At 40.1% G+C, this 27,009-nt stretch overlaps 1 protein-coding gene and 1 pseudogene across 3 annotated transcripts in view; both read left to right on the top strand.

Annotated features, from left to right (window-relative positions):
• The window catches only part of LOC147014674 (uncharacterized), a 110,495-nt gene that overhangs the window by 15,540 nt on the left and 67,946 nt on the right, over positions 1–27,009 (top strand). The window contains exons 2-7 of one of the 3 annotated variants that reach the window (XM_085850687.1): positions 9,418–9,565; positions 12,491–12,661; positions 12,785–12,919; positions 13,232–13,314; positions 19,041–19,125; positions 23,537–23,701. In XM_085850687.1, coding sequence (XP_085706813.1) covers positions 9,511–9,565; positions 12,491–12,661; positions 12,785–12,919; positions 13,232–13,314; positions 19,041–19,125; positions 23,537–23,701 — 694 coding nt within the window. In that variant the 5' untranslated portion in view covers positions 9,418–9,510. Of the gene's footprint in view, positions 1–9,405; positions 9,566–12,490; positions 12,662–12,784; positions 12,920–13,231; positions 13,315–19,040; positions 19,126–23,536; positions 23,702–27,009 lie in introns of those variants that run through there. The other 2 variants (XM_085850686.1, XM_085850685.1) reach the window with 2 other exon arrangements.
• LOC147014675 (uncharacterized) lies at positions 1,545–2,356 on the top strand (annotated as a pseudogene).

Here is a 27,009-nt window from a genome sequence, read left to right as displayed (position 1 = left end):
CACTCTTATTACCAACCTATGGTTGTTTGTCCATGCTCTATCCTTTTTAATGCTGAGTGTCAAGCAAGCAAGGAAGCAACACGTACTATTTTTGAAGTCCTTGGTATGACTCAGCCGAGGGTTGAACAACCGACCTCCCAGACTCAGAGCGGACGCACTAGCCATTACACCCCGAGGCTGGTAAACCCCATACTTCCCTCAAACTTGCTTCCCTACCACCTGTACTCCCTTGTCTTTCCTCAATTTATCTCCCTCCCCCCCTTTTCCATGTGCATATGCAATAAATAGACGTCTGCCAAGTTTAATCCTATTTATCGTGTTGGACAGGGAAGAGTAGTACAGACGTGTATTCCTGCCTTGTGGAAAGTTCTCTTGTCTCGTTTGTTCTTCCCTAATTTTACTGTACAGAGCGTTTACTTGGTAATTGTGCATAAGTTTGCTATAACAATGCAGTACATTCCTCACCAAAAGTAAAAGGATCCAATGCATTTCCAAAATTATGGTATAGAAAATGAGATTAATAAATATAAAATGACCGTTTTTACAGCCATTTTTCCCTGCTGTGCAGGGGTTTGGCTTTTTCTTGAGGCAATGTTTTTTTTTTTATGGCCGGATGCCATTCCTGACGCCAACCCTGGTCGCCTCTTATGACACACAGGGATATGGTACACCTATTCTAACCGGGGCATACACCGGGACCAGTACACTGGCACTCATTTCGCCGACCTCGGAAGGATGACAGGCTGAGTCAACCCCTGGTGTTAATTCAGCAGCCAACGGGGCTTGAACTCAGGACCCTGGGATCCCAAGCCGCCACCCTAACCACTAAGCCAACACCAGGCTTATTATAGAAAATGAGATTAACCAGAGAAAAACCTAAACTCAGTCGGTGATGTTTAAAATTACATGTCATGTAAATCTCATTTTAAAAAATACCAAAATGTGCAAGACTGAAATATTTATCATTATTTATAGACAGTTCCTTCGAATTGTAAATTATATGATTTTAGGTTGATTTTATGCACAATAATCACAGAAAACAAAATTGGGCATACAAAAAAAAACAAAAATAAAGCTTTTTGGGTGATTTATATATTTGGGAATGATGAAGTTGTTTTTTGACCACGTAATGTTTTTATGATTAGTCTTTTTAAGACTTCAATTAGGGTGCTTCTGGAGCCCTCATAGTAAGCAATTAACTTCTACCTAGTCTTAAAATGTTATATTAGTGAAAATAATAACCTCTGTCAAATTTAAATGAAATCGGAAGTGGTTTAGGGGGTCCACCGGTAGCCCGAAGTTGGAGGGCTATGTCCTCTACGATGTGCATACGGCAGCTATTCAAATGGGATCCATTAATGAATGTAACATATATATATATATATTAGCTACCTTCAATGTTTATTGTACATATTAGTGCTATGCTCCAGCGAGTCCTTTTTGTTTAAAACGTACCACATGCGGCAGCTTTCTTGGGGTTTAAATATGTGCACAATAATAGCTGCCATATATTTTTTTTTACATACAATAATGGTAATGACACAATGAACTTCAAGCGACCTGGAGCTCTTCACAAAGCCCGATGGATGGCAAATCTGTTATATTCCATCAAGATTTGTCTGTTGGAAGCTGCAATTGAACAACCCCCCCCCCCCCCCGGAACAATTACAACAAAGCACCACCAGCTGCCAAAAATGAAGGACTTTGTGACTTTTGCTACCATTGTCTACAGCTCCTGGTGGATTACATTAAATTCTACTGCCGATGCACCTTGGATTGACTTGAAGCTGTATCACACTCTGCTAATGTATAAAGCTGTGAATCCCGAGGTTTCCATAAGTGCAGTCAGAGCGTTTCAACGCCGTCTCTGGTACCTCACTGCAGAGATGGTACCTCTCACACTTCAGTAACAAAGTACCACAAGAGGGGAAACAGGCATGAGCTGATACACTGTTGACTGTTAAACCTCCAGAGGTTATACACACGCCATGTGACCGTTTTGGCACTGGGTTTGGGAAGCCGAAGTTCTCTACAGGCATCAATCGGTCCACTACGCTTGCTGATTTAGTCAGCCAAGATTCTTGGTTCACTCTTCAAATTCTAGAGATAGACCATGAGTTTATTGCAGAGGATGTTTGAAGCTGGTACCACTCTGCTGCATACCAAGCTTCTGTTGTTGATGTTGATGCCATGAATGTGGTAAATGATTGTGCTGAGCGTGGAGTAGAACTGAGTTTGGACTTTCTTGCAGCAGCCAAAAACTGAAAAACATTATTAAAATGTGTTACAAGTTGTGGAGCAAGACAGAAAACAAACGTCAAACCTACACAAGCGGAAATCTACAAATGACAATTAGCATGAGACTCGGTGTGTTGTGAAATTTGGCACCTTTGATAATATGAACTGTGAACGACTGCAATACGAGGTACCAAGATTCAAACTGTGGATTTTCAATTAGTTCATTATTGAAGTGCTTTAATACATGTTACTGGTTCTCTCAAAATTTGAAAAATAGTCATTTTTTGACTAGCACTGCCTTTTCGGTTTCTATGACTCAAATATAGAAATGGTAGCCAATTTATAATATAAGCTCCAATGTATTTAACAAAACATAAGGCAGCTATTTTTTAATTATGTCAATATCTATCAAATAGCTGCCTCATGCTTAATTTTGTGCATATGAACAGTGAGGTGATTAAACGTAACCTGAAATAGGGCAAATATGCAGAATCATTATACAGGAGCTATTATTATTATTTTTCAGAGTAACTCATTGCATAAATATAGCTGCCTTTTGCATAAAAAAATAATAAACTTGCGATGCAATTTTGATTGGCTCGTGGACCCCCGAGACAATAATTGATTTCAACCAAATTTTGTATGAGTGGTTTAATTAGGAAGTGGAACAAATTGAGGGTCAGTAGAAGTTTAATGCAATTTTTTTTTTTTTTAAACATGGGGCTCCAGAAGCACCCTAACTTCAATAGCTTTGGGGGAACTAGCTCAAGACCTGCCTTGTGATAATCTTATCTCTGACCTGATCTCTGATGACACGTGCAGCCATTGCCAAAGCAGTGCCCTGAGCAAGGAATCCGACTGTGGCTCATTCTCGGTCCAAGGCTATTTATTTACTTACTTATTTTTTCAGGGTACTGATGCACAATGGCCTACTCTTTTGGAAATGTGAATTTGGGTCCCTTGTTTATACCTGGGGGGGGGGGGGGTGGGGAGGCATTTCTGAAATAAAACTGTTTTTGTTCTGTGTGAGCAATGTTCTTCATTGATAGAATTTATATACCTTGTGGTGTTCTGCCTGTCTATGTATTGTCATGATGGGAAGAGGGTGGAAATGCATAGCAAATGTGAGGGCCCTGTCACACCTTGACGTTTTAGCCAGCGTATGGCAATGTATCAAAATGTATGTAAAACGCTGGTGTACGCTGAACTATTGATAATCTTTTTCTATTGATATAACGTATTGGTAACTTACACAGAACGTTTCGATAACTTATAGATAACTTATACAAACGAATGCTTCGAGTGTTGGCGGCGTTCACAACCTATGCCCAATGATAGTCTAACTCATGCATAGCGCGCGGCAGCGTATCACCGATGATTACGTGGCATAGCCTATTAATAGGCTGCCGCTCAATGATTTAAAGGCCCTGTCACACCTTGACGATTTAGCCAGCGTATGCCGACGTATGAAAAATTTGTCTAAAACGCTGGCACACGTCGAATACGTTATGGGTAAGTTTTGTATATGTTAATAGCACGCTGGCATATGTCGTAGTACGCCAAGCTCATCGACAAATTTTAAGCATGCTCAAAATTTTTCGACATATGCCAGCGTATGACTCGCACGTTCCGCATACGCTGGCCATAAGTTGTAGGCACGTTATGCGATCGTTGACACACGTCGACACACGTTACTTGTAAGTTTACTCATAAGTCGTGGTAATGTTTAGCATACTCGAAACTTATTTCTAACCTATGAGTAGCGTGCTTTGGACCTATGAGTAACGTATCTCCAACACATATTGACATATGTAGACGTATTTGATTGACGTCTTCCGGACGACCACAGAACTTACTGAACGTGTTTCTAACTTGCATCTACCGTATAATCAGGCCCCCCTAACAAACGGACGCCAACGTTGTCAGACGGAATGAAACCCGTCATTCTTGTTACAAAAACTGCTAAAATTAATGAAAAAGTGGCCGAAATTGAAACCAACACGGTAATTACGGTCGCAATAGCAAATATAACCGAAACGAACACGTTTATTCTACACACAAGAACGGTCAATCCCGAAATAGAACGGTGGGGAATGGAAGCAACATCGGTTATTTCCGTCGCGAAACGGCGGAGACTGAAGCGAAAGCGATTCATTCCGGTTACCATAACGTGGGAAACATGGCGGCTTGAAAAGTTCTTGAAGTTATGGTAAGTTAACTTTAACGTAGTCTGCCTTGAATATATCATGCCTGTTAATGAAAACCTGTTTGTGGTCCGGGATATTATACAAGCAGCGATAAATGCGCCCTCTTCGCTTAATGTGTGGCTGACATTTCGTGAAATTCGTGCCCCCCGTGCTGCTGCGATCAGTGACAATTGATCGTTAATATTTGCAAGAGGTAAAATTTGATAGTAATAATAAATTGCAAATTCCAATAAAATAACAAAGTTAATATGAAGTAAAAAGATCCCATACACGATCCCCTATGTTGAACTGGGCATACACCACTAGTGATCCTTCACTCGGGGGCTCGAAATACAGGCAAACCAACCATTATCATCACAACAAAATTCGGTTTAATAAATTATTAAAACTACATCAGGTACTACCCACTATATATTATCTATATTACATTTATGTTCGAGGCACAAGCACTAAAAATGTACATACCGTAACTGGTCGTTCGACTGCATCCGCCATCTTGTTCGCACTACAGTAACCGGAACAAACCGCTTTTGTTTCGCTCTCAGACGTTTCACGATGGAAATAACCAATCTTGCTTCTGTTCCCCACCAATCTATTTCGGGATTGTCCGTTCTTGTGTCCGTCACGACCGTTCTTGTGTGTAGAATAAACGTGTTGGTTTCGGTTATATTTGCTATTGCGACCGTAATTACTGTGTTGGTTTCAATTTCGGCCGCTTTTTCATCAATTTTAGCTGTTTTTGTAACAAGAATGACGGGTTTTCATTCCGTCTGACAACGTTGGCGTCCGTTTGTTCGGGGGGGCCTGATAATGGCGTATTGGCAGCGTTTAGGGGAATTGGTATATAAAAATGGTGTTCCAGACTCCATGTTTTTATTTTATTTTATTATCTTGCCAAAACAAAGTTTTTGCAAGATATGTTAGTCAGCTTGTATGTTTTTTGTTTGTTTTTTTTGTTTGTTTGTCTGTAATCACGTATAAAAAATTCTGCAGAGCACAGTTATTGGAAATTTTTGTAACTTCGCATATCAGAGCCCTATAGACGTCCCTTTCAGTGCATAAAATTTTGAAGGTCAAGGTCACTTTACTTTGTCGCAAATCAGGGGAGTCGACGAAACCCTTATTTTTTGAGTAATTTTGATCAGATCGTCTTCAAAGTTCATGGTCTGGCGCTCAGCTGATTAATTTTTGGTGGCGATTGGCCTTGACCTTCATGGTTAGCGCCTGAGGTCAAACATATTTGACCCCAAGGTCAAATTTTCAAGTTTTAGGAACCATATCGTGTAGTACCTCAAATTGAACATCTCTGAGTGCTTTCTAGATGTCAAGCTTGAGACATTATGATGTCATTTGATGATGTTATGAGGCAAACACATTTTTCATGGTTACTCTGTAGAACGATTCTCATCGGAATCTCTCGTAGGTAGATATTCCTCAAGGAGTCGCTCCTGGTGGATAGCAGCTCTGTTCACCTCAGTGTGACCTTTAAAGAAGTCACACGTGGTCACCTTTTGGCAAGATACGGGTCACCCTGCGGGTGACATTGGTTTATTATTTTGTTTTTCTTTGGCATGACGGTGATGTTGACGCTTCGATTTGTAGTGCGGTTATGATTTAAATCGTTGAGCGGCAGCCTATTAATTATATTATATTATAACCGCACTAGAAATGGAAGTGTCAACATCACCGTCATGCCGAAGAAAAAAAAAAACAACAAACAAACAAAAAAAACCATGGAGTCTGGAACACTGACTGGTTCCTCCTGTGAATCCCATTTTTATATACCAACTCCCCTAAACACTGCCAATACGCCATTATACGGTAGCTGTAAGTTAGAAACACATTCAGTAAGTTCTGTGGTCGTCCGGAAGACGTCAATCAAATACGTTGATGTGCGTTGGAGATACGTTACTCATAGGTTCAAAGCATGTTACTCATAGATTAGAAATAAGTTTTGGGTACGCTAAACATTACCTCGACGTGTTTGGACTTACGAGTAACTTACAAGTAACGTGTGTCAACGATCGCATAACGTGCCTACAACTTATGGCCAGCATATGCGGAACGTGTGCGTCATACGCTGGCATACGTCGAAAAATTTTGAGCATGCTTAAAATTTGTCGACGAGCTCGGTGTACTACGACGTATGCCAGTGTGCTTCAGCGTGCTCTTAACGTATACAAAACTTACCAATAACGTATTCGACGTGTGCCAGCGTTTTAGACAAATTTTTCATACGTCGGCATACGCTGGCTAAATCGTCAAGGTGTGACAGGGCCTTGAAGGAGAGCTGTTTAATTATTTGGGACTGATTAATGCAAATGCTTGTTCAATGGAAAATAATATTTTAACGTAACGATGTTTAACAATTTTTGGCGATCATGGGCTTCTTTCCATGTGTGTCGTGGAAACTAGAGATCAATATACTTCTGCAGACGAAAAACAATTGTTGGAGAAAAAGGGAACTTCTTAAACTTACTACTACTACTACTTCCTCCCCCCCCCCCTAATTTTCCCACCTCGTGAGGTCAGCCAGGCACAAGTTTTTGGCCCAATGAAGAGTGTAACTCAGAAACCGGCCTGCCATGCCTGACGTTCAACTGTCAAAGGTGATTTTGGCAGGAATTTACAATTTGCTCAGAATGGTGCTGACAAATTGCCAACTCTTCAAGAAAGACATGATGGGATCTTTAATGTCCACCAACTGATGCTTGCAGACAGGACACCCAGTTTAATGTCCATCCATGAGGATGGGGCACTTTATAGTTTGATGCCTTGCCTGCGAAGCACCAATCTGACATTTTATAATTGGGCTGAGATTCAAATCAAGATGAGACCCCTCAAACACAGTGGGATATGTCTGCACCATCCTGTTGGAATTTTGTAAAAGTGAAAGGAGAGGAACTAGCTTTTATCAAAAAATCGATGCTTGTCCTACAGAGACAAAAATATAATTTTATGGAAATGGATGAGGGGGTGAGTGGAGGATTTTTTATTTTATTTTAATTTATTTATTTATCTTAAGCCTGCAGGTTTGTTAACTGATTGAGAATGGACGTGTGGACAGACAAGGCCGAGGAAGGGAATTTTTTTTTTCAAAACCAAGGATCAATCCTGAACACTAATATAAGGGGGGAAACACCAGTTGGCTCATCAGTTTTGCCTCCACATACTCCCATGGAGGTTTCAACACTTGACTTTTCAAACAAGTTCAACTGACAACAGATTCCCATTTTGTCTGGTTCAAAAAGGATGAAATGAGAAGAGAATGGAAGGGGATTAAGAGAGAACACTGCAGTCCAGGCTGGAATAGACCAAGTAGAAATACCATGTCATGGAATAAGCTCTCGGTTCAATGTTCAACAGACTCATTACTTTATGAAAAACCTCCTGACTCAAAACCACTCTTTCCTAACCAAGATGGTGACATTTCAAGGGTAAAATCACGCTGTTGCATAATTCCCATGAATGAAGAAAGCAAAGTGTAACTTCTGTCGTATTACGGGAAAACGACAAAATTAATGAAATGAGAACTGCACAAGATTGTGTTAACCTAATTATGAGAGGTCTTTAGAAATGGCCTGGTGTTTTGAGGTTTTCCAAGCAATGCAATGAGTGATCCAAAACACCTCCAAAGAAAGCCATCACCTCCTCGTGACGTCGCAACGATACCGTCAAAAATGACCTCCGGTGTTGGCCAATTTGATGGAAATGCACCTTATTTAATTTGCCTTTTGTATAATTGTAAGTGTTCACACTTACCTTAAGGATTGGTTAATGGATTTTGTGTGCAAGTAATTAATTTTTATGTCCCTGTGGAATTCATTTCTGGATACTTGGTTGATAAAGAATTACATGTGCTGTGGCTTTGCGGTTGTTCTTTCCATGAAAGCACGATGCAACCCTGAGGTACTGTACTATACAGTGACGGGTACTGTACCACGTGCTCGTGGAAATGTGCCCAATGGCGCAGCAGCTTGTAAGCCAATTGCGGAACATTTTGAATCCTTTTGTCCAGTTACTGTTTCTACAAAGTGGCATCAGGACTCTATCGATTGATGTGCCTGTCGAGTAACGTGAAAGAGTTGTCATGTCTAATAATAATCCCTTTCTCTGTTGATTAATTGCTCTCAAAATGAATGATTTCTTTACATTGCATGAGATGGCATGAGGCTTAAGAGTGATTTGTGTTTACCATATGAAGAATGATGTAAAAAGTAACGTTTTCCTTTTTTGTCATTCCCATCTGAACTGATGGGTCAATGATGCTTCGGTCACTGGTTCAAATCGCAGAAAGCGCACACATTTGCTTGGGACGAGGTTCAAATCCCATATACTATACATATTGCTGGGACCCAGGTTCAAATCCCATATACTATAGATATTGCTGGGACCCAGGTTCAAATCCCATATACTATACTATACTGTACATATTCTTGGGACCCAGGTTCAAATCATATATGTGTAATATACATACACATGCACACACTATGTATTTGCTTTGAACCCAGGTTCAAATCCCATACACTATACATATCCTTGGGACCCAGAATCAAATCCTATATATACTCGATGTATATACTTGGATTCCTGGTTTTAAATCCCACACATTACCCAAGTTCAAATCCCATATATATTGTACGTACTTACTTGGAACCTGGGTTCAGATTCCATATATACTGTATCTATCTGTTTGGAACCCCGGTTCAAATCCACAAAGTCTATGTAATTGTCTATTGTCTACTCATGTCCTTGTACTTCACATGAAAGTAAACTAATACCTACACGACATGTGATTGATCTCCAAGCTCCACTATACGACTGAGATGAATGTAAAAATTTAAAACAATTGCTTTATCCATAAATGAATCAAGACTGTATGAAAATGCAATTGCATTTTATATTGAATTACTGTTTGAATATGCTCCATGATCGTTTTAGCGATGTGGTTTTTCTCGCTGAGGAAATGAAGGACCCTGAGATAAGGGAACTCCCGGCTTGGTGTTTGGACATTTTCCGGGTGTTGGCAGTGCAGTGGTTCTGCCTTGTGGTGCTTGGGTGTAGCATGATGCAGACCTGCTCTGTGAACATGGATTTCGTTTTCCTTTTGCTGCTAAGCGGTAAGCTTAATTGTATCACATTATCAATTATTTTTAGGTTTGCTTTTTTAAAAATGTCGAACTTCGTTAACCAAAATAAATAAATAAATGTTTGCTATTTGTGGACATTTTGTTTGTCGTGATGAGATTCAATGCATTCTCAAGTAGTGTGCCGAAAAATACATTAGAATTGGCTAATTGTATCTGATGTGTATATATAATAGTCCTCTGATTCAGACCTGGATTGATTTTTCTCAGCAGGTGTAACTTTTGATTGACAATTAGAAGGTCGAGACTTGTATATGGTTACAAACTGATCTGACTGAAAGAGATGTGTTCTAATCACTACTCTAAAGTTTGTTTGCCCCCCCCCCCCTTATTAGTCCCCTGCCAGTTTCATCAGAGAGGTCTATAGGTTGTGTCTGTCTCTGTCCATCCCACCCCCTTGTGGTTTATCAGACTTTCCTTTTTTATCCCCCCCCACCCGGTACCCTTCAACATATTCAACTAAAACTTGGTACATGGTTTTATTATGGGAACCAAAATAACTAATTCAAGTTTCAGGGTGATTTGTCCATTTTCACAGTTATGCCCTTTTTTGGCTTGGAAAATATCCCACCAGTACGGGACATGTATTGCAAAGCAATTGTTGCTCATTCCGCACCCCCCCACCTCCCCCCAAACTGAGAAATTTGCCAGTTCCTTGGCGTGCAAGGTTCAGTTTTTTTTCATGAAAGTTTTATTTAATCCAATACAGTGAACTGGGATAGCCAGCTTAATAGGCCCTATGATAGAGGGTGGTAACCAAATTTCAACCCATGAAAGATTAAACCTCAGAGCCAAGTGTACAAGCTGATAGCATGATCGTGATGGGTCTTAAGCTCTTGCGTCGTATGAAAAGGGAAGATACCTTTTTTTTTTTTGTATACAATGTCTATGCTCGTATTTGAGGTAACACAGAGAACATAAAACAAGGGGAGCAGGAGAGGAAAGGAAAATACATTGGGGAACAGAGACATGAGCTCTGTGGAAGGGAGAGGGGTGGTGGGGGTACACAGGGTAGATGGACACAACAGGGATTTTCAGGAAGAAAAGCAGAGAATTTGGGGTGGATTAACGGGGGGGGGGGGCGAGAAAATATCAAGGTTTTGGATGGGGGAAGACAAGAGATGGTGATGAACAGCTGTTTTGAAGACTTGGAGGGAAGAGTGGGATTGAAGAGAGTGTGGAAGTTTGTTCCAAAGTTGGAAAAAAGAGGGATGAAAGGGTGAAGGTGAGCAGTGATTGTTGATCTTGGTATTTTTACCAGAAGGGGGTTGCTGGTGGACCTTGAGCACCCTGCAGAAATATGGGGGGGGGGGGGTGAGGCTGGAGAGGAGACAGTAGAAGACAGACAAACCACTGACCTGTCTGCAGTGAGAGATTGAGACCCAAAGACTCTGCATCATCACAGGAGATACCAATGATCCTAAATGCCTTGGTGTTCACAGCATAAAGGTGAGAGGTGGGAGCACCAGCCCGGAGGGGAGAGCAGGACTCCATCAGGCTTTGGACGAAAGCTTTGTATGTGGTCAGGAGCTCAGGTAGCCAAGCAAGGACTTTGCACGATGGAGAATGCCCAGTCAGCGACTGGCTTTGGCAGCCAGCTTGAAAATATGAAAGTTTGTTTGCCTCCTTTATACATGACCATAGCATCTGATTCGGTCTCATGTGGGTTAAATTGAGATGCAGGTTTACTCCCTAACTGTTTTCTTTGTCATTAGACTTCTCTCCATTTTCTTTGAACAAAAAAAATATACAAAGTCAAGTCTCAGAAAGAGAATGAGGAGGTTCGCTTGATTACAATACGGTAATGTTCCTTAACAGGAACACTCTTTGCGAACCTCGGTGTGATGAACGACACTTTTAGTGGACAATCCTATTGAAACAAATGGATTTCAACTCTATTTCATTAACAGCAAAAAGTTGAATTTTTATTTTATTTTATTATAATTTTCCCCCTCAAATTGTCAAAACCTATGAACCTTTGAATATTTGAGCAGACTCGGTTTTATAGTGCTTTGAGTGTCCGCTCTGAGTCTGGGTGGTCGATGGTTCAAACCTCTGCAGAGTCGTGCCAAAGACTTTTATAAATGGCTCATGTGCTTCCATGCTTGACGTTCAGCATTTAAAAAGGATAAAGCACAGACAACCAACCACAGGTTGGTAATAATAGTGCAGGCTTTGATGGGCCTAATGGCCTCCTCCTGCATTGAAGTTCCTTTTAAGGGAATATGCACTATAAACCCATTGGGTTGGCATCCATTTGGGAGGGAGAGATTTCTCCTTCATCTCCCTGCTCACTGTGGAGAGAAGGAGACAAAAGCGATGTCACAAGATCACATCGCCGGCACTACCCACAGTGCTTTGGGAAGTTGCATCACTTCCCCAAAAGTGGTTGTATGTGCATGTTTTTTTATGGCACCGTCTCGGGCTGTCTGCACCCTGCAAAATTAAAACAATGTGTTGACTGTTGAGCAATAATTAAAATTAAATAAAACCATCTATGGCAATCTCATTAAGCATTGCAATGGCCAAACGGCAATTACAGGTTGTAAAAGGTGAAATGCATCTTGATTTATTTTGGGTGATCCCATAGAGGTATGTTACATCTGGGTTCCCTGAAAGCTTTGCATGGTGGTAAGGGAGGGCATGCGATTAGTATTACGAAGTCTTGATTCAATGACCGCATCGATGAACAAATCTGTTGATTATAATGAGATGTGACCATTGAAATCGTTCTTATTAACTGCAATGTGGTAATTTTCCTTTCAGTGAACAATAAAAAAAAATGAAGAAATATTGACAAATGAATGTTCTTAACTTTTATCATTGAGAAAGTTTTGCCATTAAAGTGGTCTGTAGGAATGAATGACTCGTTTCAATTGGCGTGTGTCTCCTGTGTAGTGACGCTCTGTTGTGGGGATATGACGACCTCCAATGTTTCATCAACGACCAATGGCAGCTTACCAACAACCCCTTTAAGTACCATGGCCTATAGTGCTGAAAATATAGCTACAGCATTTGTCTCTGACAATGGAACTACACATCCAACCAGCAATGTATCAATTCAATCCAGTAAGATTTTTGGCTTTGACTCGCATTCCTTTTGATGCATGCTGCGATGTTTCCTTGTCGAGGAATGTTCAATTGTTTTTGAGTCTCTCTCTAAAATGTATTAATTTATTTTATTTTAAACAGCAGCAAAACCACCATCAAAACCATCACCATCAAAACCACCATCAAAACCATCACCATCAAAACCATCACCATCAAAACCATCAAAACCATCAAAATCACCATCAAAATCACCACCAACGCAGACACAAAAACCAGGTTAGTGTTTCAGTATAGTAATATAAAATTTGGCATTAGTGTGTGTGCATCTAATTATTTCAAACATTACCATTTGATATGAAATGTATTCACTATTCGGTAATAAATGTACCACCCTCAGCTAGACATCTTGAAGAATGTTTTAAGAGTTCAATGTTTGCCAAAACTTCAATGTGTATGATCATCAATGGAAACTCAAGCATTCCACCCTCATTAGTTAATTGCATACATTTGTATGCTTGCAGAACTACTAACACAAAATAATGATGTTGACAATCATAACTGAATTGTTTTTCATATCTTACTTTGCAGGATATCTGGTGTGGATCATGGTAATTTTATTCCTCCTCATCGGCGTCGTGATCTTCATATTTGTCTTCATGTGTCAGAAATATGTGAGTATTTGTTTTCTTGTCCGCAGCACATTGGATCTTGTACATTTTATTTATTTATTGGCAATGCAGGAATAGAATGGTTAACATCTTTAAAATGTAGGACCACTGGACCTGCAGCTTATCTGGGCCCTAGCCTTGTGTTGTAACCCAAATTTGGTGGCATTCTAACTGGTGCATCTGGAGAAGATTTTGAAGGGCTTTGTCGGCCATTTTGACACACTTGAGTCATGTGACCGGAACAATCTTTGCAATTCCTGTTACCAGTCAAGACCGGAATGTTGCTGCCAAATTTCAGTCGGATCGGGCCAGCAGTTTGACCGGAGAAGTTAAAAAAAAAAAAGTGGACGGACGGACGGTGCACGATGACTATGCCTGATCTAGAATTTAAATTCCAGACAAGTTAAAAACCTATGACCTTACAACATTCAGAACACCTGGTAGAGGTAAGAGATCATTCTTGAGGACAACAACAGTTTTCCTGCCATTGTCTGAAGTTTACAAATTTGCTTTGCCTGACTATATATTTTTTCCCCAAAGCTGTGTCCTGTATACTCTCTCCAAGTAAATTGAAAACAAACGTATATTCACAAATTATTGCACAAAAGATAATAACCAAATGTATTACCCTCGCCAAAGGAGAGGGTATTGCATTTGGGTCTGTTTGCTGCTTCGCAAAAAAAAAAAAAAAGACGACAAAAGCAAATATGTTGATCACCTCCATTTGTTTGTCTGTCTGCTCACCTCCAGCCCAAACCTCTCAACCAAACGTTCTGAAATTTTCGGAGATAATGGTCACCGACCCTGTGACAAATTGTCAGGTCAAGCCAGATTAGATCTGTGGCTTGCTACAGGTAGCATGTAAACCTGTGCTAACCTGTTTCATGTTCGGTTTGTCGGCGTCAAAACCGTCTCCCCCCACCGGGTTTTCTGGTGAGGAGGGTGTGTAGATATGGAAATCAGCAGCAATCAGCAGTGATCTGAGACTTAATTCCATGAGCGTCAGCTGCGGCTCTCTGGACATGTGGCTAGTTTTCCTGATGCTGATCCTGCTCGCCAGATTCTCTCAGCAAGGGAGTCTCATGAGTGGAGGAGGACAATAGGCTGACCACATGCCTCATGGTTGCAGCAGGTTGATCAGCATCTCAAGGAGATGGGAATGGACCAGGCATCTGCCTGGGGGATGCCCAGACTGAGGCCCCTGGAGTACTGGTGGAAAGTGGACACAGCGACGCGCTGCTCTGGTGTATGCTCCCATACCTGACCTAATCTCACCTTGTGACTCCCACATTGAAGATTCCTAAAATTTGGTCAAGTAAAAAGGTCTATAGTGCAAGTAAAAAGGTAGGCCTTTAGGCCTACCCAAAGGCCAATTTGAGCCAACTTTACTGAAATCCTCAATTTTCATCTGATTAACTTGAAATTTGAATAGGATTTGCATATCAGGTCAATGAATTCAACTACCTCTTCTTGAGGTCAATATTGGCCAATCAGTCAACATCGGCAAAACTCTGAACATGGGCCACATTTCGAAAATTGTCAATTTTCATCTTATTGACTTGCAATTTGAACAGGATTTTCATGTCAGCTCATCGAATACAACCACCAATGATTCTAGAGGTCAGCACATGCCAAATGATAAACAACTTGGATCACTATCTAAAATCACAATTTGTATTTGATTGACTTGACATTTGAACAAGATTTATATATTTGGTCAATGAATTCCACCACCAATTAATTTTAAGGTCAAACGGTCAACACAATTGCAATTTCTAAAATTGATAGGTCCAAAAACGATTACATCATCACACCATTTAAAGGCCTTTATCCCTGAGTTGGGATCAGCTTTTTGCGGGCTCCAAATCATGGTACTCTTTCTTGTGACAATGTTTTTATGGCTGGATGCCCTTCCTGACGCCAACCCTTGAGCCGCCTTCGACCCTGCAGGGATAATTACCAGTATACTGGTGCTCATGTCGACGACCTTTGGAAGGATGACAGGCTGAGTCAACCCCCCTGATGGTAACTCAGCGGTCAGTGGGGCTCAAACTCAGGATCCCAAGCCACCACCTCAACCACTGAGCCACATCAGGCTCATAAAAAAATGTGTGTGTGTGTGTGTGTGTGTGTGTGTGTGTGTGTGTGTGTGTGTGTGTGTGTGTGTGTGTGTGTGTGTGTGTGTGTGTGTGTGTGTGTGTGTGTGTGTGTGTGTGTGTGTGTGTGTGTATATATAGTGGTGGATGAGTTGGTTAGGTGACAACAAGCGGATTAGATTTTGGTTCAGATACAGCCCTTCAGTGGGATACAAAACATCAACTGTTCAGCCTGGCAGAAGTATGCGCTCTACTTGGTGCCGTTCTACTATGTTTTGCCAAGTGTTGCTCTGAGTGATTTTTTTTTATTTTTTATTTTTTTTTTAATTTTAATTTTAATTTTTTTTCTTTTTATTTGTTTGTTTATTTGCCGTCCACACAGAACTTTAGTGCTTTTCTCCACAATCGCTTGTTGCAGAGGTCCAACTACTCATGTAGAATGTTTTCATGATAATTGATGGCACAGGTCACATGGTGTGGCAGCCATGTTGGCAAAACAGAAAAACTTTGGACCTCTATATCTGAAACCACACAAAGGAAAAAATAAAAATAAAAAATAAAAAAGGAACATGGCACATGCCAAGTACGTCTCATGGGGAATAAGAGTGATTGTTTTTTCTTTCTTTATTTTTATTAAAGACGTCATAGGTGCCTTCGTTGTGATGTCATAATTGCATATGCAGAACGCTACATCTGCTCAGTGTGAAAAATTGAGGGTCATCTCGGTCATTGATCCACAAAAAATAAAAATTGACTTCATCGGTCATGTGATTTGGCAGCCATATTGTTAAAAAAAAATTTAAACTTCAAAAATCATCTCTGAAATCGCTGAACAGATTGAGGCGAAACTTTACAAGTATGACTGCCTATCCATCAGGAACAAAACGTTCACACGTGACATCATAGGTCACATGCTTTGGCAGCCATATTGGATTTACCCTAAAACCGATTGAAAAAAAAAAATCTTCCTCACCAGAACGGCTGGACAGATCGTGGGGAAACTTTCCAATTATGATCTAGTAGTGATTGGGGATACATCTTTTAAATTTCAACTTGATCGCATGCATGGTCTGACAGCCATAATTATTATTATTATTATTATTTTGAATAAGGCTCATTTGGTTGTGCCTGGATGGGTTTGAGGGTGGAGGAGTAGCAGCTGAAATGTGAATCCGATCCAGGTTTCTCCTGATGACTTGATCTTTGCTTTTTTTGCTTGTTTTGGTTCCTTCTGATTACTTCATTGCTGGGCTGTACCAATTTGGTCTTCCATTTGATTTGAATTGAATTTATTTTAACTCCATTCTAAATTCAATTGAATAATATTATAAACATCATGGGTCAGGTGTCCAATCAAAGTGGGATGTCTTGGTACCCAGTCATCACTGGCAGTAGTGATAAAGTGGCAGTTCTAATTGTCTGTTTTTAATTATGTTACACACTAGTAAGCAAATGCCACACCAAATATACCACACAAAACATGTCCTGCTTGAGGGTCTGCAATGTCTTGTTGCTCTTTTTCTTGTTGCCCTCATCGAAAGAGAGGGTATCTCATTTGGGTTTGTTTGCACAGAACTTTAGTGTTTTCTCTGTAACTGCTTGTTGGATCGACATGAAGTTTTCAACAGAGGAGCGACAACTCGAGTAGATTGTTTATTGTTAATTTTGACATCATAGGTCACGTGGTGTGGCAGCCATGTTGGAAAAATGGAAAAATTTTAGACCTATTTCTCTGGAACCGCACCAAGGAAAAAATTGAAACTTGGCATCTGGAAAGTACTCCTCATCGGGAATAAGTGTTTTTTTTTTTTTAATGACCTCATGGGTGCCTTTGGTATGGCATCATAATTGCATATGCAGAATGCTACATCCAATCAGTATGAAAATTGAGGGTTATTTATTGATAAAATGGTCCACAGAAAATATTTTGACACCATCGCTCATGTGATTTGGCACCCATATTGTTTGTTTAAAAATAAACAAAACAAAAAAAATCTCCGATGTGGCTGAACAGATCGAGGAGAAACTTTAGAGGTATGACCACCTATCCATGAGGAACAAAAGGTTCACACAGATGATGTCATAGGTCACATGGATTTACCCTAAAACCTATAAAAATGTTCTCCAGAATGGCTGGACTTGTTGAGGAGCAACTTCACACAAATGTTCCCCAAGCCTTGGGTGGGCAAGTTTGTTCAGGAATAATTGATACATCACATGGTTTGGCAGCCATATTGGATTGATGAAAAATATTAAATATTTTCTCTGGAACCGTTTAATCAATTGATGTGAAACTTCATATTTATGATCTAGTAGTGATGAATGCAAATTTTTAATTTGAACTTGACCAGATGCATGGTCTGGCAGCCAAAATGATTTCATGTTTTTGATATGGGTTCTTTTTTTTTTGTTTTAATTATTTAAGAATAAGGCTCACTTGGCTGTGCCTGGATGGGTTTGTGGGTGGAGGAGTAGCAGATGAAATGTGAATGCTATCCAGGTTCCTCCTGATAACTTCATCTTTGCTTTTTGCTGGTTTGTGTTCCCCCTGATTACTCCAATGCATGACTGTCCCTATTTGGTGTTCCATTTGATTTGATTTGATTTGAATTTAATTTTTTTTTAATCCCATTTTAAATTCAATTGAATAATAATATTAAAAAAAATCCTGGGTCAGCTGTCCGATCAAAGTGAGACGTCTTGGTACCCGGTCATCACTGCTTGTAGTTATAAAGTGGCAGTTCTAATTGTGTCTAATTATGCACACACCACACAAAATACACCATGCAAAACAAGTCCTGGTGAAGGTCTGCAATCTGATTGCTCTTTGTATTTTTATTATTATTTGTTTTCTTTATTTTTATTTTTTGTTGTTGCATCTAATCATATATCTTGCACGTATTGGACACATTGTTTGGGAATGCAACATGGACTAGATTCAGGGTGACTAGGCTGATTGGAAAAAAAATAAAAATAAATATTACCTCTGAGTAAAATTATTTAGTTTGTGATTGTCACAAATACATCATGTTTTTGGATCTATCGATGTCCCATCGGCAATCAGCCATCGTCCAAAGTTGAGTTTATTGATATGATAAAATATAGTGATGCACTGACATGGCAGTGCACCAAGTAAAAAGCCTCTCCACCTTGTAAATCACTCGTAAATGCTATACTGTTCTATAACCGCTTGAACTACATGCCACTGCAAGATAGCTCCATATCTGGGGAAGCAGTGAGAACTTCCCCAAAGAACTCAACATCTTTCCACAAGCTGTAAAATCGAATTTTATTATGAACATTTACATTCCTTGAACACTCTCAGCAACTATTGCAGTCCTATATAATAAACAATTTGCTCCATAACGAATCGTAGGTATCCCAGCGTCAACGATGCACAGAACACGATACACTGCCAACAGTCATTCACAAATAACTTTTCCCATTATTCAGTAGGAAGCCTTTGGTATTGGCAATTTCACTCATTGAGGTTCTTTATGAGATTCTTGCGACTCCATCAAATAAACCAACAAAGACGGTGATTTCCGTCAATTAATTCATCTGTTTTCAGGCCAAGTTTGTTTATCTGTTTGTGATGTAATTCTTGATGACATTATGACCTTCACTTTGCAGAGGAAGGTTAGTTTTCGGGTGAATGGAAAATGCGATGATCACGATGAAACGGTACCATTGGAGAATGTTCAACCTCTGGATGCAGGTACGACTTGCCCACCACATTGCTTGTAATCCATTAGGCCTAAAGTCCATGGTTGTTTAATTTTATAACTCCCCACCCTCCCCGATCCCATGCCTCGTATTGTTATTGAGTGATTGTTAACACCTGACAAATAACAAATGTGAGTAATACTACACTTGGTAATTGAGTACCTTAATTGTAGCATGAGCAAATGATTTGGCAATCTCTATTGTGTATCACAATGACTGCAAACCACAGTGTGATGTAATGAAGCATCCTGGCTGAGTCATTTGAACATGGTGATCATAACACCTGTCTTTTGAGGCCAGAATTGCACGTTGGCGTGACGTGTTTTTTTTGTTTGTTTGTTTTAATATTTATTTATTTTATTTTAGTTTCCAAATCTCATTTTTCTTTGCCATGTACAAACTTCTACCTGAGTCCCATAAACTTTAGAAAATAAACCTGATTGTGGTTTCCTTTTGGGACTTGATTACCTGAGGCTGAGGGGCCTCTAGAGCATTTAAAGCCTCATCACCTGATGGCAACTGCTCCATTGACAACAGGGTGATTGTAATTGAACAGCTATTCAAACCTACAAGTGCATTTGATGGCTCTATTACATTTAGCCAGTTGTGCAAGCAAGATAATTCAGGCTTAACCTTTCCTGTTATTAATACAGGTTTTTTTTTTTTTTGGATACAAAATCGAGGCTCGTATGAGCGCTAACACAGAACTTGTAACAAAAGGAGCAGGAGATGAGGGGCAGGATAGAGAAGGACAAAATAGTGTGGACCAGACAGGAGATCTGTGGAGGGGAGAGGGATGGGGGTGGGATACATGGAGAAAACAAGATGGTACCACAGGGACTTTCAGGAAGAAAAACATGGAATTTGGAAGGAGGTGGGTTTGGGGTGGATTAACAGGGGTAGAAAAGATCATGATTTTTGGATGGGGGAAGATGAGAAATGGTGGTGGACAGCTGTTTTGAAGACCTGGTGGGAAGAGTGGGATTGAAGAATGTGTGGGAGTTTTTTTTCCAAAGGCAGGGGATAAAGAGGAATGCATGAGGGCAAGTGAGCAGTGTTCCTAGATTTAGGTAGTTTCACCAGAATGGTGTTGATGATGGGACTGTGTGTATTCTGCAGAAACTTGGGGGTGGGAACAAAGCACGGAAAGAGCAGAGGGTGCACGGACAGAGACTATGAGCGAGAGACCTGTCTGTGATGTTAAAGTGGTATGATCATGGCAGAGAGTGAATTCTAACTGTTTGAATTGCTGAACTTTCTCAAGAGGATTGTTAAGAAAGTATATGGAAGGGTTTGTCATGTGGTCCTTTTGGAGAGAGATGGTGATGGTGAGAGTGTGAGATTTCTCAGGATTGAAAGACGCATATTTCAAGTATTTGACCAACTTGTGAATTTTTGTTCAGGTCTGAAGAGATGGAATTGGGCTGCTGCCTGCCAATCTGAAGGATGTAATGTCACGGCGGAAGGTGGAGCCGTCAGTAATTGATAAATCGGATTTTCCAAAGAGTCGGAGAGATGGCTAATGAAGGTTAGAGATAGGACCTGGCCCAGAACACTGCCTTGTGGCACTCCAGCCTTGACAAGGAGAGGAGATTAAAAGATCCTGTTGAGAGACGCATGTTGATTGAGAACGGAGGAAATCAGTAAGCCAAGTTTGGAGTTTGCCTTGGATTCCAGAATGATGGTCAAAATGCTGCCTTGAGAAATTCCAAATTCTTTGGCTATTTCGGTGATTCACAACACCGTGATCTTCGACCATTATGTCCTCATCCTGACAACAGTTTGTACATCAGCCAACTATCCTTGCATAAGATGATCTTAAAGGAGCTTCTGTTTCACATTTAAAGATACCTTACTCTTTGGCCATTGTTGAATCGGGGTGCACCTTCCATCCATCCATTAGGACCATACTCTGTGCAGAGTGTTGGTGCCGCCGAAGCAGTCTCCTTGTATTGGCTATTGGGAACAATCCTGGACGGGTTGCCACTCCGACACAGTATACCAGCATGCTGGCACTCATTTTGCCGACCTCGGAAGGATGACAGGCAGAGTCAACCCCACCTGGTGTTAATTCAACAGCTGAGCGGGATTTGAACTCAGGACCCTAGGATCCCAAGCCCACTACCTTAACCATTAAGCCAACACCAGGCATGTGCACCTTCACCAGACATTTTTTTTGGGGTGAATGGAGGAGGTGGTGATTTTCCCTTTTGTGGATTCTTTTGGAGCATCTTGCAAAGATTTTACACCACCTCGATGCTCTATTTTATTCATACCCATAATGTAGCAAACTTTTATGTATGTATGCATATATATATATATATATATATATATATATATATATATATATATATATGTGTATGTATGTATGTATGTATATATATATATATATATATATATATATATATATATATATATATGTGTATGTATGTATGTATGTATATATATATATACTCAGAAACAACAAGCATTGTCAGATTAGTGATGCTTCCTATTATAATTAGACCTGTACGTTTATAAAGATTGATTACAAACAATATCTCGTACCTAAAAATACATACATTTTTCATGAATTTTAGTTTTGAGCATTCATAGCTGGATAAAATAATGGAAGGACCAAGATACGGTGTTGGAAGGAATATTGTGCATGGTCAAATTGTTCCTCCGATTCCTCATCTACTCGTATATCCGTGAGACGTGCAGTTGGTTACTCATTGGGTACCGCAAAGTTTCCAATCCAATGACTCACTGGTGCATTATAAGGAAAGGCGATGTAAGTGCTACTTCCTTGAAAGCAACTTTGGTCTCCAACAAACTCGTCCCATACATGAGTCTTGGTTTTTTTTCCCCTTTTCTGAAAACGGTTTTTGTTTTTCATTTTGTTTAATTTCAAAGTGATGTTGTGAAATGATTGCATAGTTGTCACTCCGATTCAGCACAAAAGAAAAGACCGACTTAAAGTTTTAAAAAATGTCAACAGAAAACAACTTTTCATCCTTTTTACAGAACAAGTCTCCATGTTGCTCCCTCTTTTCCACATACCATGGTAAAGTGAGACCTGTGAAGTAGCCACTGTAAGATAAGCAAATGCTTATTGGAGAAAATGCATTGCCTTGGTGTTCAATGTGTGTTGATACATGCGGTGATCACTCTACAGGAAAATGATGCACGGGTGGCTCACTTGACCACACTTGACTTTCAGCTTCCGCAGTAGAAATGACAAAATTATTTTCCAACTGTCCAACAGTGTGTAATTTTAGCTATTGTAAAGGCAAGGAAGGCTAAGGCTGCTTCCAACACTCGAAAATCAAACGTATCTGCAGAAAGGTTTTTCCTGGACACTATCTGAATTGAGTTCAGGAGATTTGGGATAAAACAAATGAACAAGGAATTTTTAATTTTTATTTTAATTATTATTTTATACATTCAGGACAGTTTCACCTCAGTTTGGTGTGGTGCCCCCTCCCTCCTTGTTTACACCCTATTACAATCTCTCCCTCTCCGCTTCCCCATAATACACCCCCAACCCCACCCAACATTCCTCTCCCTCTCGGGTGGGGTGTGGGAGGAGGGTCAGCGTCAAATTGGAGTAGTGGTAGGGGAAGGAATGGTGGGGAGAGGATCTAATCCCCCACACCCCACCGCCAATTACTCTTTTCCAGTTCACACAATCACTCATATACGAGTTCACTTTGGCTTTTTCAAAAAAAAAAATCTCCCAAAAATCGTGTGTGTGTGTGACCATTGAGCAATGGGGCCAAACACGATTTGTGTACTATATTTCAGAGTTTTATATGGATTATGATAAATATTGGTGGATGAGTTGGTTCGGTGCCAAGAAGCAGCCAATTAGATTTTGCTTTTTGGCCAGATCTGAATCTGGACCATCAGTGGTATACAAAACAAGCTGTTCAGCCTGGTGGGGGTATGCACTCTACAGAGTGTCGTTCTCGTTGTTAGATATACAGAAGTTGTATGTGGGGAGCCTGGTGTTGGCTCGGTGGTTAGGGTGGTGGCTTGGGATCCTAGGGTCCTCAGTTCAAGCCCCGTCGGCCACTGAATTAATACACCAGGAGGTTGACTCAGCCTGTCATCCTTCCAAGATCAGCGAAATGAGTACCAGTTCCAGTGTGTGTACTGGTGGAGGGGCACTGCATCAGCGACACAGTCGCACTTTAAGAAATGATAGCTACCCCGGCAGCTAAGCTGCCATACGACCACACACTGTATGTGGGGAAAATGTAAAGGTTAGTTGGTGTCTGACTATTGTGTGTCTTGTACGTATCATCTTTTGAACGTCCCTCATGGTAATATTTTATGGTATGAAGATCATGAATATAGATAAAACAAAAAACTTAATTTATCTTAACATATAAAAAATCGTCATTTTGTCCGTGAAACAGAAGCTGCTGGGGCAACTGCCGGAGTTACTGGTGGAATTGACAACGTGGTGAAAGAAACAGATGAGAAAACTGCAGTTGGAGATGTCCCAGCAGCTGTGGACGGGACAGCTGGCAAGGACTTGAAGGAGGAAACGAAGCAGGAAGCACCAACAACTTCCCCATCAGGTTCGATATCACACACAAAGTTCGATGAACAACGAGTGGAATTTTTTTTACGTTTAGCATTGTCATCGCTTTGTCATAACTCATAGCCAACAGTTCAAATGTCACTAAAGGGGCATTGCGTTTGAGAATGAGGGGGGTAAAAAGTAAACTGCTATGGGCCAGAATAAAAGTCAGGCTTTGGGTTGGAAAATAAAAACAGAAATATGAAATTCTAAGTGGTGGAAGTTGGAAGTTGAAAGCTGAAACTGTAACACCGGCCAAAAAGAACCACAAAACGTTGTCTCTATCGGTGTTTATGGTGAAGAGTTTAGCAGGTGGCTATCTGACTTTCCAAAACAATAGTGTGAAGTAGAACCTTAGTGTGTGTGGCTGTTTATTTGGTTGAGTGGTTAAAGAGTTGTTTAAAATATATATATATATATATATATATATATATATATATATATATATATATATATATATATATATATATATATATATATATATATATATATATATATATATATTCCACCACTGGCTCCCATGGATGGTGGCTCACTCTTACCAATCAATATGTGTATGTTTGATTCACATGGTTACTCAATTGTACCAGTCCATGCTATGTAGGATTGGTGAGTTTATTTTTTATTTTTTGATGTGTGTGTATGTGTATATATATATATATATATATATATATATATATATATATATATATATATATATATATATATATATATATATATGCACACAATGTAAGCTGATGTGGGCCTTTGTTGTCCAGTGAGCTGAAATAGGCTGGTTTGAGGTTTTATTGTTGGAGAGGAGAGGGATGGCTGAGAGAAAGCTGAACGATAGCCTTCATTTCACATATTGTTGTGGAATCTAGTATGAATTGGTGGTTGATTTGCATACACCTGTTTAAAGGGGAATATAAAGTGGCTGGCACTGCTGTTCATAAAACTAAGTTTTTCTTTGGAACCAAACCTTTGTTTCGTCAATGCCATAGATCAAAACTGTTATGAGTATTTAAGAAAAAAACAGAAAGCAAATTGTGTTTTAAAAGGAACTGTACACCTTAAGGCCCAGTCACACCTTGACGTTTTAGCCAGGAATGGCAACGTATAAAAATGCACGTAAAACGTTGGCATACACTGAAGTTTTGAGGTTTCTTTTTTTTTAAAGTTTTAGTCGTATTCATAACGTGTTGGTCGTATGCATAACGTATTAGTAACGGGCACAGAACGTTTCGTTGTGTTAAAGATAACTTGTACCAACAAATGCTTAGCCTGTTGTCGGCGTTCACAACCTATGCCCAACGATAGTTTAACTTAGTCACAACACGCTGCACGTATCGCCGACGAACTCATGGCGTTCTCTGTTAAAAACCTGCCGCTCGCCGATTTAAATCATAACCGCCTGAAAATTGGAAGTGTCAACATCGCAGTCACACCTTGACGATTTAGCCAGCGTATGCCGATCAATGAAAAGTGTGTCTAAAACGCTGGGACACTTCGAATACGGTATGGGTAAGTTGTGTATACGCTAGGAGCACGATGAAAAACAATGAAGTACGCTGGCATATTCCGTGGTACGTCGAGTACGTTGTGAAATTTCAAGCATGCTGAAAATTTTACAACGTACTCAAAGTATGGCTCACAAGTTCCGCACATGCTGGCATAAGTTCTCGGCACGCTCCGCAATCGTTTACACACGTCGGCCACACGTTACTTGTAAGCTACTCATAAGTCAAAACACGTTGAGGTAATGTTTAGCATACCCGAAACTTAATTTTTAACTTATTAGTAGCGTGCTTTGAACCTATGTGTAACGTATCTCAAACGCACATTGGCGTATGTAGACGAATTTGATTGACGTCTTCCGGACGACCACAGAACTTACTGAACATGTTTCTAACTTACAGCTACCGTATAATAGCGTATTGGCAGCATTTAGGGGAATTGGTATATACAAATGGGCTTCACAAGAGGAACCCGTCAGTGTTCCAGACTCCATGTTGAGTAGATGTCAATGTCAGTTGCAGTAGTTCGTCATCCTAGGGTCCATTTAGTGATGTCAATGTTATTAGTAGTAGTAGTTCGAGAGAATTTAGTGATGTCGATGTTAGTAGTAGTAGTAGTAGCAGTAGTAGTAGTAGTAGTAGTACGAGAGAATTTAGTGATGTCGATGTTGGTAGTAGTAGTTCGAGAGAATTTAGTGATGTCGATGTTATTAGTCGTAGTAGTAGTAGTTCGAGAGAATTTAGTGATGTCGATGTTGGTAGTAGTAGTAGTAGTAGTAGTTCGAGAGAATTTAGTGATGTCATTAGTAGTAGTTCGAGAGAATTTAGTGATGTCGATGGTAGTAGTAGTAGCAGTAGTAGTTCGAGAGAATTTAGTGATGTCGATGTTGGTAGTAGTAGTGTAGTTCGAGAGAATTTAGTGATGTCGATGTTGGTAGTAGTAGTAGTAGTAGTTCGAGAGAATTTAGTGATGTCGATGTTGGTAGTAGTTGTAGTACTTTCGAGTAAGGTGTTGCAAAGTGTGAACAATGTTCGTGTAGCGTGCTTACAAAACGTTACTCATAGGTTAGAAATAAGTTTCGGGTACGCTAAACATTACCTCGACGTGTTTCGACTTGTGAGTAACTTACAAGTAACGTGTTTCAACGATCGCATAACGTGCTTACAACTTATGGCCAGCGTAGCGGAACGTGTGAGTCATACGCCGGCATACGTTGTAAAATTTCAAGCATGAAAAAATTTGAGGAAAACCCAAAAGTTCAACGTTTAAAGCCAGCGTACTACCACTTGCGGCAGTGTTTTTCAGCGTGGTCTTAACATATACAAAACGTACCCATAACGTATTCGACATGTACCAGCGTTTTACAAAAAATTTCCAAAAATCGGCATAAGCTGGCTAAAACGTCAATGTGTGACTGGGCCTTTATGTTATGGCAAATGTGGTCACATGACATCAAGGCAATCGGCATTCAAGACTGGTGTTAAGGTGGCTGTGCAGTCTGAATACGCAATGGGATTTCATGCAAGGACAGGTTTAAACTGCCGGAATAGTTGTGGATCCATCAAGAACAAGACTGTTAAAGGCAAACGATGGTCCATTTCTTTTTTTAGCGAATGCTGCATTGTTGAATATGTATATGTATAATAATATTTCGGGTTCTACTATAACACGCTTCCTGACCTTTGACCCTGAAGTCAATGCGCCGCAGATAACTCTGCGGCACGATGAGTTGCAAAGCAACTTTGGACGTCAGATGATCGATTTAAGTAGGGTCCTCTCCAAACCCCACATTACCTTCCCAGCAAATTG

Source organism: Eptatretus burgeri, chromosome 13 (genome assembly GCF_056783735.1).
Source record: "Eptatretus burgeri isolate ZD-2024b chromosome 13, Ebu_testis_v1, whole genome shotgun sequence".
NCBI lineage: Eukaryota > Metazoa > Chordata > Myxini > Myxiniformes > Myxinidae > Eptatretus > Eptatretus burgeri.
Note: the sequence above shows the minus strand (reverse complement) of the source record. Positions and strands in the feature narration are given on the sequence as shown.